The 17780-nt window shown below is 53.4% G+C and overlaps 2 protein-coding genes across 3 annotated transcripts; both read right to left on the reverse strand.

Moving 5' to 3' along the window:
- Positions 1 to 2116: 2116 nt before the first annotated feature.
- Positions 2117 to 9056, reverse strand: Cyth2 (cytohesin 2). Of its 2 annotated transcripts, none has more exons than XM_021167858.2 (12): positions 9004 to 9056; positions 7592 to 7739; positions 7430 to 7496; positions 6763 to 6881; positions 6122 to 6202; positions 5428 to 5540; positions 5145 to 5293; positions 4663 to 4775; positions 2903 to 2981; positions 2715 to 2786; positions 2470 to 2624; positions 2117 to 2385 (listed from the first exon to the last, which is right to left on the reverse strand). In XM_021167858.2, exons 2-12 carry the CDS (start codon positions 7708 to 7710, stop codon positions 2298 to 2300), a joined length of 1155 nt encoding a protein of 384 aa, XP_021023517.1. In that variant the 5' UTR covers positions 7711 to 7739; positions 9004 to 9056; the 3' UTR covers positions 2117 to 2297. The 2 variants fall into 2 exon arrangements, with proteins under 2 accessions (XP_021023517.1, XP_021023516.1); XM_021167857.2 differs by lacking the exon at positions 9004 to 9056 and adding an exon at positions 8682 to 8851 and having other exon boundaries at positions 2903 to 2979; positions 4664 to 4775.
- A 2099-nt stretch (positions 9057 to 11155) lies between these two features.
- On the reverse strand, positions 11156 to 14654 carry Kcnj14 (potassium voltage-gated channel subfamily J member 14). The gene is made up of 2 exons (XM_021168897.2): positions 13947 to 14654; positions 11156 to 12775 (listed from the first exon to the last, which is right to left on the reverse strand). Exons 1-2 carry the CDS (start codon positions 14652 to 14654, stop codon positions 12179 to 12181), a joined length of 1305 nt encoding a protein of 434 aa, XP_021024556.1. The 3' UTR covers positions 11156 to 12178.
- Positions 14655 to 17780: the final 3126 nt, after the last annotated feature.

Raw genomic sequence — 17780 nt, forward strand, 5'->3', positions numbered from 1 at the left:
TGGGGCCAGAACCGCTGCGTCTGAGGGAGGAACCTGGGATCAGAACCCCTGGTCTGAAGGAGGGTATACTATCGCACCAGCCCTCACCCCACAAACTCATATTCAGTTATCTTCAACCACAGAAACTTACTGCTTCACAATTGTGGAGGCTACAAGACCAAGACCATCGACATCAGTATTTGGAAAAATCTCTTCCGTGTTTTGCAAGCCTGGCTTCAGGTAACCGTTGGCACTCCGTTGGCTTGTCTGTGCTTTGCCCCACTCTGCATTCATCCCCACATGGCACCCTCTGTGGCCTTCTGTCCAAACACCCACTTTGGGGACTTTTTATGTGTGTGGGTATGTTGGTGGGCACCCAGAAGGTCGTGGTCTCACATATCTCAATCTGGCTTTGAACACCTTAATTCTTCCACCTCACCTAGCACATGGATTGAAATGAGTCCCCCTCCCCTGACACTTGGCTTGAAGGGCAGCTTAAAGCATTTTGCAATGACCTGAATGTTCCACAAACACTTGCAGCCTAGTGTGGCCAACGTTCCCTTGAGATCTGCAATCAAGTGTGCTGATCATCACAGCCCTGGGCCCGCGGTGGTGGCTCCTCCACTCCCTCCTCCTTCAGTCACTGGGTCCCCGAGACTGCAGACCTCCCCATCCCTTCCCACCTTCGCCTCTACTCACTCTCAGATCACCACAACCACTTCACTTAGACACACTGCCTCAGCCTTGGCTTCTCATAGGCAGGCCTGCATAACCTGTTCTTGCCTCCCTTAGCCACACCAGTCACCATCTTACATGGGCTGATGGTAGTCACCAGTTGCCAGGCAATGATCCTGGGGTGAGAAGCCTTACTGCTAAGGTTTTCCTTTGCCCTCTTGTCTTTGCCACCATCTAGCTCAAATCCACCCCTTAAGCTTGTCAATCAGTGCAAGCCCTTGTGCCAAGAAAACTTGGTCCTAGGGTGTGAAAGACCAAGAACCAAGTTCAGGGACACCTACAAATGGGGAAGTAGAATCCAGATCCCAGACAGTGCCCCCTGCTGCCCACCACCCCGAGGTGGACAGGACAGGCGAAAGGGTGGTTAAGAACCTCTGATGCTCACTGCCCAGTGCGTCCCTGGCCCTTTGGGTGACACGTTGTTTTATTTGGGAATCTCCATTTCACAGCAGCCCCTGGGGGCAGGGGAATAGTAATTCATGACCTTCTCCTAGGAGACAAGACGGCCACTGTGAAGACTGCCACTGTCTACTGACACGTAGCCTGAGCCAAAGCCCACCTAAAACAGAGCCTGGATGCTCCCACATACCCAGATCAGTGCTGTTGGGGTACACACCCACAGGGGTTTGCAAATCCAATACACATGTCCTGGAATCTTAATTCCCAGAAGGCTCCGGAGCAGCCTTCTTTCTTCCCAGTCAGGCCTGCGTGGTAAAGCATGCTGGGAAGAAGCAATTCCTCTAGAACTACCACTTTATGTCTGGCAAGGCAGCTAGCAGTCTGTAATGCTGACACTGGGAGGAGGCAGGATTCAGACTTTAAGCTCACCACAGGCCAGGAAGAGTAATAGAAAAGCTTCCAGGCTAAATGTGGGCAGGCTATTCCACCAGCAGCACAGGAAGACAGGACCACTGGGGACTCAGCATTATTCCTTCACCGAGATCCCCTCTCACGAGTCAGAAACACACACCTCCACAGGAGGCTGGATCTGGGGTTAGAAGAGGCCACTGTCACAACGGCATCCCAGGTACCTCTTGATAGCACTGTGCCCCCTCCTCTAGTACTCTGGGGTACTCATGGACAGCACAGCCGGTTCCTAGTGACCGACGCAGGGCCTTGTCAGGACTTGCTCCCTCCTGAGCCAGTCCTTTGTTGTTCTAGTCTTAGTCTCCTGTGCTAGGCTAGGTCTCCAGTGAGCACAGGTCCAACATGAACATGGTGGGCAGAGCGCATGCAAGAGTATGCTGTGCCTAAATACCACACCGAGACAGTAAACTCTCTCTGGGCTTGAGTGACTTGTCTGGGATGTGCCTGCCTGCAGCCTGTATGCAACCCAGCGTCCTGGTAAATGTCAAAAGAGAATGGGTTCTCAGCTCTCCCAAACCCAAGAAATGAGGGCATCTGCAGGCGCAAGGGATTAAATAATTAATAAGATTACCAACATGTTAATTACAAATAAGGAGTCAGGAGCTAGAGGTGGTGATTTTCCAAATGGGGAACCAGGATCCACAGCCCCAGGGCCCAGGGGTCCTGCCACCCAGGCGGGGCAGCTCCAAAATAAATAATGGAGTTGGGGACAGGGGTCAGGGTTGTTCTTGCTTCTTCTTCACAGAAATTCGCTTCTTTCTTGCTGCCAACATCTCATAGAAGGGGTCCACACTTACAGCAGCCCTGCAAAAAGAGGTGTGATGAGGACCAAGGCCCTGAGCCCAGGCCCGGCCCTCCAGCCTCAGAGTCCAGTCCAACGAGGCTTACTGGATGGATTTGATCCACTCGTCTTTCTCCTCCTGGGTGGGTGCTGAGATTCGGTACACCATGTGGTTCCCCTCCACTACCCGGCCGTCCGCCTCTGTTTTGCAGGCTTTGATGAGTTGTCCCTTATTGTTGGGAATGTAAAGCTCAAAGCAGTTCTAGAACACAGGGAGGGGCAGGTCAGAGGACCCCGAGTCAGTACATGGAGGTACAGGTTTAAGGGCAGGCAGGCACCTTGTGGGCCTCACCGGCTTCCGAGGATCGTCCACCTCACGGATGCTCAGGTTCTCTAGGGGGATAATCCCGCGGGGCTCCTTGTCCTGACAGGCAGAGTTCAGGTTACATGGGTCCCCAGGGACTCCCTTAGAGGGAGAGCTGGGTGCCCTTGCCCTCCTGCCCCCCCCATCCTGGCCGGAGTCTCAGGCTCCACCCTCACCGTAGTGTATTCAAAGTAGTAGAGGCAGTTGTCTGTAAGGATGAACCAACGCCGCTTCCAAGTCTTCACCCGGCCCCCTGCAAGGGAAGGGGTGGGAGGGGCCGGGCTCAGCGGGGAACCGCTGGGGAGGGGGGGAGCAGAGCAGGAAAGGTAGGGTTCTTAGGTCTAGGACAGAGGCAGTGAGGGAAGATAGGCAGGCAAGGACAAGCTGCTGGGGCCCCAGGAGTTGGGGACCCCCTGCTTGGGCCAAAGGTTCTGCCTATTCTGTGGGCACAGGCCCAAGCCCCTCCCCCGGGCCAAGGCAGCCCCTCCCTTTCTGATGGGGTGGGGGCGGGGCAAGAAAACCAGGTACCTACCTCCTGGGGCAGACAGCGAGAAAGCAGGCAGGACCAGGTGTGGAAGGGAAGGCGGAGGGATGGGGTGCCCCCAAGAATCGCAGCGACAGAAATAGGGGGTCAGGGAAGGGATGCATAGGGAGCCAGAGCCACAGCAAGAGAACAGGCAGAGGGGAGGGGGAGAGAGGAAGAAAACCAGTTACATCTACATGGGGTGGAGCCAGGCCCTCCCCCTGCCCACCTTGCTCAGCCTGGCCAGGATAGCCCTGACACCTCTACCCAGATCTTAGCTGTGTGCTCTTACCAAGTCCCTGGCTCTCTCTGGAGACCCACCCACCCATATCTTGTCTGGGACAAGATGGCCTCTGGATGAACCAGTGGGAGTAGAGATGTTTTCATCAGCCATGATGGTCAGAATCAAGCCCATGGCAGACTCCTGCATCTTACTGGCAAGGCACCTTTGAGCCTCAGTTTCTTCAAATGAGAAATGGAAACTACTGCTGGCAGAGCAGCTCAGAGCCCCATCTTGGGGGAAGTTGCTTCTTGCTCCTCCTGAACCACTCTCTGCCGAGGAACCCGATCTTTTGTCATCTTACGAATTTCCCTGCACCCTACAAAGGGGTCAGGGCCAGGTGCTGCCCAGCAAGGGCCGTGTGTAGTCACCAGGATAGCACACTGGCTGTGAAGACACAGTGCCTTGTTCGGTGAGCACATATCAACAAGGCAGGACAGGACCTAAAGGCCTGGAGGGATGCCAAAGCCACTGCTGACCAGCCCAAGGAAAGTGAGGCCCGAGTCTACCCTCACTCTGCGGGGAGAGCCTAGCTACAGCTCTCACGCTCTGGCCCTGAGCAGTGTCCAGGCAGCCCCGCCACTATCCCTCCAGCTTGGCACGGACCCCTGAGTTACTAATGGCTGGCCAGTACCCAGATCCTGCCTGCATCAGCCTCAGGGTTCACAGCACCTGCAGTTCAGAACAACTCTCCTGGTTACTGTCTCTGGCCCTGGATAACTGAGCAGCTGGTTAAAACACGGTGCCATCACACTTCCAACCGGGAACTCAAGAGTCATCTAAAACCATCTGCCTACATCACTCCTGTTCCCTCCTCAGGCAGGCCTGAAGCCCAAAGTTATCCCTATGTTGGCTCACCTTGGGCTGACATTCAGCGGGCCGACAATAAGGCCAAGTCTAGAGCCGTCTGCCAAGCATCTGATCCTGTCCTGGGCCTGGGAGATTTTTACTAAGAGAGGTAAGAGCCTGGCTCATCAGGCCCAGCACATAGACAAGTCTGCTCTTGATTTCAGCCCCATTTTTCAGTTTTGGAAACTTGAGGTTCTCAAAGGTGCAAAAACTGAGGACGGTTGGTCATGACCCAGGCCGCTAGTGTCCCTGCAAGGTGGCCAGCAGGCTCAGGAAGGGACGTACCCAGCTTTAGGAGCCAGCCCTCTCGGTCTGGGTTGAAGAAGGTGTGGGTGAGGTCATTCCCATCATCCTCCGGGATTTTGAAGGGCTCGTTCCGGATGCTGTCGTAGAGGTTCTGAGGGGCAGAAAACAGGTTAGCGACTCCAGGCCCAAGCCACCTTCTGTTCAAGGGTCAGGAAAATCAACTGCTCACTCTCCAGGAGAGAAAGGAAAACAGAACACAGAAGAGATGGGAAGAGGGAGGGAAAGATGGAGGGATGATGATGGGGAAGTCTGTTAAGTTCTCAGAGGTGACGGGAGAGAGAGCCCGCAAAGCCTGAGCGGACACATAGAACACCAACCAAGGGCTAGAGCAGAAACTTGGGAGCAGGTGAGGAAACAGAGTCGAGGGCCACATCCACACACTGTGAGCAGACAGGCACTTCACAGACTGAGAGCCCTGAGCACAAGGTTAGAAGAGGGTGGGGCTGGGAACAGCACTGACCCTGAGAAGATCCTCAGGCAGGTCCCCACCCTCGTTGATGCCCCGGTTCATGGCCACAAAGCGCTCCAGACCCGGCTTGTCCCTGACATTGGGATTGTGAAGGCTGGTGTTCAGCATGATCACGGCAAAGGACAACACGTAGCAGGTGTCTGTACCAGGTAAAAGAGGCAGCTGGTGAGGCCCATGACCGACCTGGACCCTTTGTCTGGTCCTCTCATCTGGTGATCCCGACTCTAGCACTCCTTCCTTAGACCATAGGTCCACACCTGTCCTCTGCTCCTACCTGTAGACTGGAAGACCCCAGGGTTGCATAAGCAGTATCTCTGGGCAAAGGCCTCCATCATTCGATCAATTTTCTGAGCCTCTCCAGGGAGGCGAAAGCTCCACAGGAATTGCCTGGTATGGAGAGAGGCAGGTTAGGCATAGGTTTCAGGGCTGGAAAACACGTCTTAATCTCTGTTAAAAGCAGACAAATCATTATCTAAACCTTGTCTGGTGTGGCGATGCACACACTTTTAATCCCAGTACCCAGGAGAGAGGCAAGTGATCTCGATGTGAATTCAAGGATAGCCCCTGGTTTACAGAGTTTCAGACCAACCAGGGCTACACAATGAAATGCTGTCTCAACCCCAACCCCTAAACAACCAAACAGATTCCAAATCTCTCTGCTCCAACTGTAGCTTCAGGTATAGGCATGTATTCTGATCAGATCTGTAAACTCTGGCCAAGGATTCTGGTGGGTCTATGTAGAAACAGCCTTTTTTTCCACTCCCTAAGTTTGATAAATTGGACGGGGGGTCACAGGTGCTTTTGCTGTCAAAAAGGGGAATCCACTGAGAACAGCGGGAAAGCGGGCCCCACCCCGGGCTTGTCTTATTTGAGAGACATTTCCTGAGGTGAATGTGGCTTGTTTCTGTTGGTGTGGCTCCCCCCCACAGCTGAGAAAGCCCTGGCATTTCTGCCATTTCTGTTCTCACCGGAGGGCCTGCACCAGGTTGAGGTCGGTGAACTCATGGAGATCCACAAAAGCATGGAGCACAGACAGGTTCAGCTCTTCCCTGGAGGGAGAGACAGTCACATCAGGATGAGTGATAGGACAGATAACAATGTCACATCTTGTTCACTGTGCTTCCCCCACAGCAGCTCCGCCTGTCCCCTGACTTCATCCACAGGCTGGGTCCTGGAATAGGACACTTTGCTCTTGCAGCCTGTCAGATCTTTGAGCACACAGAGGACCTAAGGTCTCTTCTCTTAACTGTTCTCCTTAGAATCCTTTATCTCAAGAGCTGGCATTCATCTAAGCATTCACAAGCAATTGCCAGTTTCTACTTACTCACGTTATCTGCAGAGGGTTTCTATATACTGTGACTCTGCCCCATGGCTCCAGACTTCCAGACAATCCACTTGGTTAAGCCACTAACTTTCAGGCTTCAACAGTAACCGCAAACATAAATGGTGCCCTGACTTACTGGATGTCTTCAGGCACCACTTTCCAATACTCTCAAGCTCCCCCAAGAGCCAGTCAGTCCAGTGTATCCACCCAGTGGAGGCCACAGACCTGCTCTACCCCATGAGGTGCTAATGAGAGTGGGAGCACGGTCCAGGCCTGGCAGCTCACCTTTCCCCTAGGTAGTCCCCAATGGCTGTCTTGTTCAGCCCCTCGCCCTTGTACAGGAAGCGGGCAATTTCCTCAGGTGTGTTCTGCAGAAGTTCATGCTCCACCAAGAATTGGATCCCCTAGAGGAAGGGGGCCAGATGTGTGCCCAGGGCAGAGGTTCCTGCTCCCCACGAACCTCAGCATCCAAGCCCCCTCACCCTAACAGCATAATCACCTACACAGAGCTCCGCATGCACCATCCCTAACCCAGTCCCTCAGCCTCTAAGGCTAATTCCAGCATGTCCAACCGGGTCTGCAAGGAACAGGTTTGAAGGATAACTGAATACTCTACACATTACAATAAAGAAATGAAGAAGGTACCAGACACCTGTCCATCAAGCCATGAACATGGAATCCATTTCTGGCTCTTCCTGTGTCGTGAAAACCCCTCTCTTACTGCCCTATCTCACCCTGAACTGTTAGCACTTCTATCTAGGGGATACCTGAGGCTATGACAGGGTCTTAGGATTCTCAGCATTGCAAAGCACAGGGCCAGGCCCTCAGTACACAGATAATCATGGAACAGATGCGTAGGGATCCAGAGTCTGCTGTCTAAAGGCTACCTATTGTCTTAACACTTCTAGAACCAGGGATATGAGAACCATGCCAGAGTATCTCCCCCACTAACCTTTTTGGGGTCCATGTTGAATTTCTTCCTGCCCATTGCCATCTTCCGGTTCCGCTGCAAGGTCTTACTGCAAAAGCAGGGTGGGGAGCAGCCAAGGGCCAATGCTTGAGCATCCAGGGCCCTGGCTAAGCCCCATGTCCCATGAGTGCCCACAGGCCTCACCTGCCCTCATTGGCCTCCAGACCCTCCACCTCGCTCATAGCTTCGCTTAGCTCTTCTCGCAGGCGCTGGATCTCCACCAGCAGCTCCTGCTTGCGCCGCCGGATGTTCTCCAACTCCATGCGCTCCTCTGGAGTCAAGTCTGGGGGCTCTGGGGACCAGGGTCAATAAATTAGTTCTGGGGGTCAGGACTCCTGCATCCTGAGAAAGGATTTGGGCTGGGGGCCTGGATTCCTGTCCAGAAGAGGAATGGGTACCAGAAGTCTGAGGAGAGGGGGTAAGACTCTTGAGTCCTTAGCTTGTGGCAGAAGTGCCTAGGAATCCCAGCTCATAGGTCTGAGGATGAATTTCTGGGCCAATTACTTGAAAGGCAACTAGTCCCTGGGATCCTGGACCCATCACCACAGTTAGAAACTCCTGAGTCTGAATTTTAGATGCTTATTTGGAAGCCCTGGCTCCTTGGTCCCAACACAGTAGAACAGGATGCTTGGATATTGGAAACATTACTTGGAAGGACACAGGGCCTTGGACTCATGGCTTCATCATCAAAAGGGCTTTGGGGTCTTAGATCTCGGATGCAAATCTTGGAAAGACACCAGGACTCCGGCTTCTGGATCCACCACTGTAGGGATCCTAGCATGAACCTGGGGTGCATTTCTCGTAAGGGGGCCAGATTCTGGCTCCATCATGATGGGAAAGTTGGGGGTCCTGAATCTTGGGTGCATTTCTTGGAAAAGAACCGAGGTTCTGGTTCCGCCAAGAGGACACCGTGGCCTGGATCTGGGGTACACTGTAGAGACAAGCTACGGCAGCAGGATCCTGGGTCAGGGTCGGAAAGGACCGCGTTAAGCCTAGGTCCGCAGGAAGAAAGCCAGGCCGCCGCTCCCGCGGGTGTACGCCCCGCCCCGCTGCGCGCCCCGCCCCGCCCGCCGTCGCCGGAAGCGGGCTCGGCCCAAACAATGGCCCGGGACCCCCGGCTCTCGGCCGCGCCGGAAGCCCGTCCCGCGCGCTGAAAGAAGCCTCGCCACTGCCCTGCTGTCCGCGGCGGGGCTTGGGAGCCGCTCCGCCCGCCCGCCCGCCTCGCCCGGCCTACCGTAGACACCGTCCTCCATGGCGGCTAGGAAGGCCCGCGGGGAGTCCGGGGCGGTTCCGCCGGCTGGGCCTGCGTCCGCGTCGGCCCGCGGGCTCGAGTGAGCCCGCTCAAACGCCCCAGGAGCCACCGCCGCCTCCTCAGCGCCCGTCCTCAGCGCCGAAAAGACTCTCCCTTCACGGCCCAACCGCCCGGCCGGTGGGGCCCGCCCCTTACTTTGACACCACCCAATCTGCTGCGGGTCTCCCAGAATGCTCCGCCCCCCAGCCCCACAAGATAATTTCCAGGACCAATAGGCACACAAGAAGGAGATGCAGGCACGTACAGCTGGCAATGGACTGCTAGCCTGACCAATCGGACTGTGGGTAGTGTGCTCGGTCCCACCTCCGAAACAAAGGAAAATCCTTGGCAGCTTTATCCTCCAATAAGAAAACTGAAAAAGAAGTGACCAGGAGGTGTGGCTTCATGAAGAGGGAAGATTGCGCCTGCGCACAAGCCAGACTAGCGGTACTTAACCCTACCCCCCCACCAGGCATTCGTTGTTAGGGGGCGGTGCTTTGTTAGTTTTGTTGTCAAGGGTGGGGTCTCAACCTTGGGTTGCAGCTCGAGCCACACCTCCTGGCCCTCCTCGCTAGCTTTTGACCGCAGTGGTTGCCCAGCAACTGAGAGCCACACAGGTCGGTCTTTTTGCCTCCTTTCTCAGGGTACTTCTCTGCAGGTCGCTATCTCTGAACCCTTTTCATACCTCTACATGAGACTTTCCTACACACCTCAAATCTCCTCAGAATCAAAGGATGGTAAATAAAAGCATTCTTTCTTCCAAATGTTATGGTATTGGGTACCGTGAATGCTCGGAGGCTCTTCCTCTCTCCTAAACTCTCCCTCTTAGCTTCCTCTTCCTAAAATCCTGCCTTCCCCAGGCATTCTCCTAAGACACCCCTTTTTCCTCAGAATCTTCTGTCTGGCACTCTGTCAACTCTCCAAGACCCTGTGCTTAAAGTCCTCCTTCCATCCAACCTTTTCAGTCCCCACACTCCTACCCTTTTTTTTTTTTTTTTTTTTCTTTTCGAGACAGGGTTTCTCTGTATAGCCCTGGCTGTCCTCGAACTCAGAAGTCCTCCTACTTCTGCCTCCTAAATGCTGGGATTAAAAGGCGTGGGCCACCACTGCTCGGCTCACTGCTTTTCTTAAACTCATCCCTCCACACAGAATTCTCCTCTTTACAGGGAAAGCAGTGAGGGGCCTGTGTGATGGGGACTCCGGCACACTTGTAAATCCCAGGCCCATGATGGGGCTTCCAGGTCTTGTCCTCATTTGTGTCCCTGAGCTGCTCAGGTGGGGGCAGATTCTGGGCCAGGGCTTGGGTAAGCCTCTGGATTAGTCACGGAGCCTCCTAATCCCCTCTGTGACCTTTATGACTGGCGTGACCCATGCCCTCCCTCGTGGAGACCCTGGGTACACCAGTTCTACCCAGTTCTCTCTTTTCATTAGAATCCCATGTCCCTGCCTGTTCAGCCCAAGTTAGCATCCTTCTCCGCCATGGTCTCCTTTGTTCCCAGTCCCTGCCCTGGACTTGGAGGTGGGAGAGCTGCCAGCTAATTAATCCTGTCCGGTCATTACCTGGGGATTCTGAAGGATAAAGCAAGATGAGAACCAGAGGAGGGGATGGGTGGACTCAGCACTCAGGCAAGCCAGTGCCAGTGATGGTGCTGGCTCCCAGTAGGGAACATGAGTGAGGACACCTCCACTTTCTGGCACCTCCCCTGAGGCTGGCCATCAGCCTGCTGAGCACTTAGGCGGCTGCACCAATGGGTAAAGGCCAAGAACAGAGACCCACAATTTCAGAAATAGAGGCACCCTGCCAGAGCTCCGGGGCCTTCATACAGTGACAGGGTTCCCCTGTGAACGCCTCCACTTCTCACAGTGGATATACCCTAGAGACAACAGCTGCCTCTCCCATCCCAAGCCCCTAAGCTGGAGTAGGGAAATGGTGACACTGGCCCCTGGTGATAGCCCATGCTTTTGGCTCGTTCTGAATCTAAATACATGGATCCAGCCATCAAGTCAGTGTCCTCTCCACGACTCCTGGAAGGCTGTTTCAGCATGAGGGCAGGGAGAGGAAATCTCAGGACCTACACTGTATCTTAGCCTCTGTAAGGTGAAGGACCACCCTGCCAGGAGGGCCCTTGGAGAACTGTGGTTGTTGTTACAGGGAAAACAGAAGCATCAAGAGGAGAGATTTGCCTAAAGTCCTGAAGTTACTTGTAGCTGCTGGGATCTAAATGAAGTGAGCCTTCCCGGATCTCTGCAGGACTCCAATTAGCTTGGGTCTTTCACATCTTACTACAGAACAAACAGAAAAGATAGAGATCTGTATTTATATCATATATAATACACATCTGTATAATATCTGTGAGAAAGAGACACATATCACTAGGTACAGTAATCCAGAATAGTTTGGGCTTGCTGGCCTCAGCCTCTTCCTTCCCTTTTCCATTCGTTAGCTCTGTGATCATCTAGGCTCTTGCTTGCAAGCTCCACCCAGAGCAGTGTCTGCCTTCTAGAGCTGTCCATCTGAAGGTGACTAGGACTTCTAGGCTTTGGGACAGGACAGCGCTGGTCTCTGGAGTTTTGATTCCTTTTGGCATTACAGAACCATAGCAAGCCACCCAAGGTCGTGGTGGTCCTCAGCCCTGCTAGGCAGAGCGGAGCCAGCAAATCACAGACAGCTAGGATCCCACCCGGACTCTGATCAGCCTTGAACCACAGAACCTGATTCCTTTGGATGCTCTAAGAATGGCACTTCAAACAAAAACAAAATTCACCCTGTGGATCATGGAGAAGCCAGACCTACCTACCCCCTCTAGCCGGACCCTAAACAGCCAGTCCTCCAGGGTCCTCCAGGATCTGGAACCTTAATGTGTCAGCTTAGTCCTTCCACACTCAGAAACCTACCAATGTTTTGTGTATTCTAGAAACATAGCTTTGTAGTTTTTGGAGCAGCTCCACTCTCCTCTAGCCAACCTGTTTTAGAATCCCCAGTGTCAACTTAGACTCAAGAGAATCTCAACTCTTGGGCTTTCTTGGTGGGCCTTTTCTCCACACACGGTCCAGTCACTGTTCTGTCTTTGGTCAATTATGATGATCCTGAATCCTTGTTTCTTGATCTGTGTAAATTGACATTTTCCTCCGTGAGGCTGTGTATCTCACTGATGTCCAACCAAAATCCAGCCTCCACGCCTTGTCTCTTGTATGGTCCAGAAATCTGATCCTTCGGCTCTGGTAAGCCTCGGGAATCCAGCTCATAAAGGGGTCTCGGGAGTGAGAATGGAGCAGAGAAATAAAGGTGTGGTATATCTGTGGTAGACATCCTCGTGGTTTATGGTCACCTCAGCAGGCCACTGGTCCTGAGAAACCCCTGTCCCACTCCCATCAGAGGCTGGAAGGAAGCTGTCATCTTTGGGAAGGGGTGTCATATGGGGAAGTGGGCCTCAGCTGTGTCATGGAGGCAGGGTCAGAGCCAGGGTTGGTGTAAGAGCTTGGGGGCTGGCAGCCCTCTCTGGGGTCTCTGCTGAAGTCCCCTCCTTAGTGTCCTCCTCCTCATCTTCCTCCTGGCAGCAGCTCAGAGCAAGTTCATTCTCATAACAAAATGCAGTGAGGGAGCCAGGGAAACTTGACTTAGGGCTGTGGGAAGCCTGCTCTGCCCGTTCATCCAGCTCCTTGGCACTGCAGACTGGTGTCCCTGGGACCTCATATGTTCGATGGAAGTGGCGATAGTCAACCTCATACTGGGAGCCACGCTGGAAGAGGACCGGCTCGAAGCGATGTCCCCAGAGCAGCTCACCTGGGAGGTAAGATGAGCGGCACTGTGTAGTCATGGCTGTGGCCTCAACCATACCTTCAAGAATGACCACCAGCTCAAAGTCAGCCCGGGCCAGCTCGGCCCGCCCCAGCTCATACAGTGGACTGGCAGAGTCAATCTCATGTACAATGGTAATGGGGGATACGAGGAAGATGCGATCAGTGCCTCCATCAAAACCAACATCTACATCCTGGTGGTCCAGTGGGATGTACTCACCCTCGGGGGTCACACGGGGCTGTGCAGGAGCAAGAGGACAGAGTCAGAGAAGTGAACAAGGATTACAGAAAGAGAGGAGCAAAGATACAAAGAAAGAACAAAGAGCAATACAGTGAGATTGATCCAGAGACAGGCACAGAGGCAGGCAGACAGACAGATGGACGGACAGATAGAAGCAAAGACAGACAGATTCCGGGAGAAAGGCACACAGACTCAAACCCAGGGAAAGGGGAACACAAACCCCAAACACCAGGGCAACCAAAACTCAGGAGCGAGGGAAGGCAGAAGAGACCTGGAGACTTAGAGAGCTAGGAACCCAGAGAGAGACAGGAGGATGTACAGGGTACATCTGGCTCCAACAGGAACTATTCAGGCGGCTGTGCCTCTCATCCCACTGAGTATAGGGCTGAGCACACGGAGAAGTGTGTGTCAGTACTGGCAGTGTGTCAGGAGTTTTGCCTCCTACTTACTACCCTATGACTGTCTTTCACGCTGTGTCGCTGCCCCACAGACCTCTAGAAGTGACCTCCTGGGTTATCTTGGGCGTTTTAAAGGGCTAGGAGCTCAAGTATGGTTGGGGCTCTTTTTCTGTGCCCCAGGGGCTTCTGGAAGCTGCATTTCCCACAATTAGCCACCCGCTCATCTGACCTCAAGTGCAACCTCTACTAGGCTAATGCTGACTGCAACTCAATGGTTTGTTGGGGACCCAGCCACTTGAACAATGTGGCCCCAAGTCAGGAGCATAGAAGCTTCTACAGCAGTGCTTGGAGGAGGTTGCTGTCCCAGGGGCTGGGGAGAATGGCTTCATGCTGGGACTGTTTCTAGCCTAGGTGCTCTACTTATTGGGCAGGAGATGGGTGGGAGAGCCTGGGACCCAACTCCTGAGTTTCTGTCATCCTTTCTCCTGGGAATTGTGCCCTGGACAGTGGCAAGGCCTCACAGTCCCCAACACCCACTCAACACATCTCAGGCTGCTGCACAGGCACTTCCCTGCCTTAATGTTGCTGGGAGCTGCAGGAGCAGCAGCAGCGGAGTGGGTGTCTAGAGCACTCAGTAAACTCCTATCAGGCAGCTTCCAGGACAAGGGGTCTTCCCACACTTTCCAACCGTTCCTCTTCTAATCACACACGCACGGCACACACCTGTAGCATCTGGATCCCCTCTCTATCCCCCACACTACCCCCCCTCACCTGCAGCAGCTGGGCCCGCACGTGAGCCTCCACCAGGTGGCTGCGTCGCAGGTTGCCCACCCGCCACATGAGGCAGAGACGGTGGTCTCGCAGAGCCACCACTGCGTTCTCACTGAAGACTAGTGTCTCGTTGCGTTTCTTGGGCTTGGCCATCTTGGCCATAACTGCACCCACGACGAAGGCGTCGAGCACACAGCCTGCGATGCACTGCAGCACCACAGCGGCCACAGCAGCTGGACACTCCTCGGTGACGCTGCGCACACCATAGCCTATGGACGTCTGTGTCTCCAGTGCAAAGAGGAAGGCAGCCAGGAAGCTGGCCACTTGCGAGAAACAGGGAGCCGGTGGCGGTGGGGCAGCTAGGTCGCCGTGCAGCGAGGCTATGAGCCAGAAGGTCAGGCCGAAGAGCAACCAGGAGGCGAGGAAGGAACAGGAGAAGAGCAGGCACATCCAGCGCCAGCGCACGTCCACACATGTGGTGAACAGGTCACTTAGGTAGCGCGCGCCCTGGCCGCCCAGATTCACGAAGCGCACATTGCAGTGCCCATCTTTTTTAACGAAGCGCCCGCGGCGCCGGCTCCCAGCTACCGGCCCAGGCGCCCACCCATTGCGGCACAGCCCGGCCCCCGCCTCTTCCTCATCGCCAGCTCGACTGTTTCCTGGCTCCAGCGCGCCGCTCAGGCGGCGCAGGGCCCTGGCCAGGCCCATTGGGTGGGGAGACCCCCTCTAGATCTGTCCTAGCGGGGGGCAGGCGCCCCAAACCTGCAGAACAAAAAAAAAATGGGTAGGAATGTCAGGGGTACCAGGAACTGGAGGACCCACCGGCCACACTGTCTTTTGCATCCTCAGCTAACAAAAAGGATAGGGCAGTACTCATGGACAACATTTAAGACTATCCTGCCTGCCATAGGAAACTTGGTATAGGTACAACTGTAGCAGAGGGTTTGAAGTCCAAGTAATTGTTGACAGGGTTTCTCTGTGTAGCTCTGGCTGTCCTGGAACTCACTCTGTAGACCAGGCTGGCCTCAAACTCAGAAATCCACCTGCTTCTGCCTCTTAAGTGCTGGGATTGAAGGCGTGCGCCACCACTGCCCAGCTCAAGTAATGTTTTTATGACATATGCCAAATTGGTGGCTGACACTGCTGCAAACACTGTTTGTGGATTTACACATTCGTGGGGTGTGTGTGGGGGTGTTTGCTTTTGAGATGGTACCGGTGTGGAACACAAAGGGACTCCTGAATGTCAGGCAGTGCTCTACCACTTAACCATGCCTCTAGCACAAAGAACAGTTTTGAGGGGTGGCGAGATGGCTCAGCAGGTAAGAGCACTGACTGCTCTTCCTGAAGGTCCTGAGTTCAAATCTCAGCAACCACATGGTGGCTCACAATCACCCGTAATGAGATCTGGTGTGTCTGAAATCAGCTACAGTGTACTTACATATAATAATAAATAAATCTTAAAAAAAGAAGTTTCAAGATAGACAATATAATCTTACGATATAAACTGCTTAAGACCATAGCTACTCAAGCTAGGGTTTGAATGCTAGCAGTTTAGCTCCTGAATCCTTGTAGGTGACTACCAATACCAAGAACCAGAAGGAAAAACTACCCAGGCCCTGGTGTGTGGTGCACATAACTGTATCCACAGACCCTGGTGTGTGGTGCAGAACTCATGAGGCTGATATAGAAGCATAGAGAATTTGAGGTCAGCCAGAGCTACAAAAAGCCATGACTCATACAAGTAACAAGGGTTCTACCCAGCAGAGAAAAAGAAATGAGGGACAAAGGCCAAACAAAATGAACAATTTCTTTGTTGAGGCTACCTTATGAGCTCCAGTGAGCTTTTCGCCTCAGTCCCTGGAGAATGTGGGAACACAGGCCATGTACCTTAAAACATTTTAAGTGGAAGCAGCCAATTCCAGGCATTGTTCAGTGCCTTGTATCTTTTTTTTTTTTTCCTGTTCCCTGTATCTTCTACATCATTTATACCCTCTGAATTTGCCAAACTCGGACTGAAAGCAATGTTCTCTGTACTGAACATGCAGACCTTTTTACACATTTGTATTCCCTGAACAATACTGTAAAACTACATAGCAAAGCTGGGTGGTGGCAGAAGTCCACACCTTTAATCCCAACACTTGAGAGGCAGACACAGGCAGATCCCTGAGGATCTGAGGCCAGCCTGGTCTACTGAGCGAGTTCCAGGACAGTCAGGGCTACAGAGAAAACCCTGTCTTGAAAAAAACCAACAAAACCCCAATATATAGCATTACATTGTTCTGTATTGGAATCTAGAGGTTTTGTTTTTGAAACAGTTTTCCCATACCGATCCTTCTGCCTCCACACCCTAAGGGCAAGGATCACAGGCCTAAAGCACTAGGCTCAGCTATAGAGAAGAAGCACTTGGGACAGTATGTGGCAGTTACCTCCATCTGAGGAAAGAGATGGCTTGGGGGAAAGTATGCAGGGTTTCTTTGTAAGCTGGTAAAAGTCCTAGCATTACTGCTCAACTCTGACTACACTACAGGTCATTGGACAGGTTAGGCCGTGTGGTTCAGTAGCAGTGCTTGTGGTCCATGCCTCAGGCCCCTGGGTTTTAGGCCCCAGCATTCCAAAAGAAACATCAGATCTGATGATAGATGAATTACTTTCAAATGAAGCTACTACTAAGTTCAGCCTTGACCCTCTGATCTGAGGCCACTCCTACTAGTCCTCAGTTTCCTTAACAAGGATAGGGACAACATCCCAGTAAGGAAACCACCTCTGGTCACAAAGACCCAGGCCCTGCTGGTCATTGCGGAGGAAAGTGGAGCTGAGTGCCAGGCCAGCCTACACATCAAGACCTTAACTATAAAAGGAAAAAAAAAACAAAAACAAAAACAACAAAAAAATCCCTCAGGGCCTCATCTGATTAGAGTCTAACCCAGGCTCCCTTTTCCTAGAGTTCTGATTTGCTCATTTGAGGATGGAGATCAAAATCCCTGACTTGAAAGGTAAGAGGGGCTCTGGAGTCCTTGGGCAGCTGTTAGGCCAACTGCTGACATGGGCACTAAGGTCTGACAGTTGGGTGTGGTGGGTGTTTATGGACCTTTCTGAGCCTCAGAGTGGAGGGCAGGTCTGAGCCTTCAAGCTCACCTCCAGCCACTTCAGGGCTGATAGGGTCCAAGTGTTGCCAGTGTTATCTACAGCTCTGTACTCTAGGCACACTAGACTCGACTCTAAGGCCCTCATGGGCTTTGGTGGAACCATCTGAGTGGTACATTTAAGAAAGCTATGTCAAGTTCACCACTTATAGCTCAAGAGTGCGTGCCTTGTATCTCCTTTCTTAGTCTCCATGGTATCCAGAAAGTCCATCCAGGGCTCACTAGGCCCCCCCGACAGTTGCCAACCTAAGGCTGAGAGGGTGGAGCGGGACGGAGTCGACACAGCAGCCCAGAATGCTGAAGGTCATTCTCGGGTGGGGGAGCAAGCTGGTCTCAAGAGCAGGGGTACAGTTGGAAGTGTGAGTCAACTTTCATGAGCAGCCTTTGAAGCAGGGCTCCTACTTTGCAATGGTTTCCAAGAGCTAGCTAGGGAGAGGGGGACAGTGGAACCACCCAACTTCAAGTCCCTTAGCTGGAGCGAGGTGGCAAGTTCAGATACCAATGAGTCCTTGGATACCAAGCCCCAGTGAGGACCACAGTGCTGGCAGTGGGACAAGCCCATGAGCCTATGGAAGACTTGCAGTGGCCCAGGGTACCTACCAGCCTCTAGGAGTCACCTTGCACTGATGGCTCAGGGGGCCAGGGGCCAAGGACTTCACCCCATCTCATTCTGGGGCTCCCGTGCTAGGGT

The sequence above is a fragment of the Mus caroli genome, chromosome 7 (assembly GCF_900094665.2).
Source record: "Mus caroli chromosome 7, CAROLI_EIJ_v1.1, whole genome shotgun sequence".
Lineage (NCBI taxonomy): Eukaryota > Metazoa > Chordata > Mammalia > Rodentia > Muridae > Mus > Mus caroli.

Coding starts and splice junctions, on each gene's coding strand:
- Cyth2 (XM_021167857.2), bottom strand. Junction 6,882..7,429: donor TCAACATGGACCCCAAAAAG/GTTAGTGGGGGA, acceptor CCCTTCCTCTAG/GGGATCCAATTCTTGGTGGA. Junction 4,776..5,144: donor TGCCTGAGGATCTTCTCAGG/GTCAGTGCTGTT, acceptor TCTGCCCCTCAG/AACCTCTACGACAGCATCCG.
- Kcnj14 (XM_021168897.2), bottom strand. CDS start 14,654: ATGGGCCTGGCCAGGGCCCTGCGCCGCCTGAGCGGCGCGCTGGAGCCA. Junction 12,776..13,946: donor TGCGGGCCCAGCTGCTGCAG/GTGAGGGGGGGT, acceptor GCTCCTGCACAG/CCCCGTGTGACCCCCGAGGG.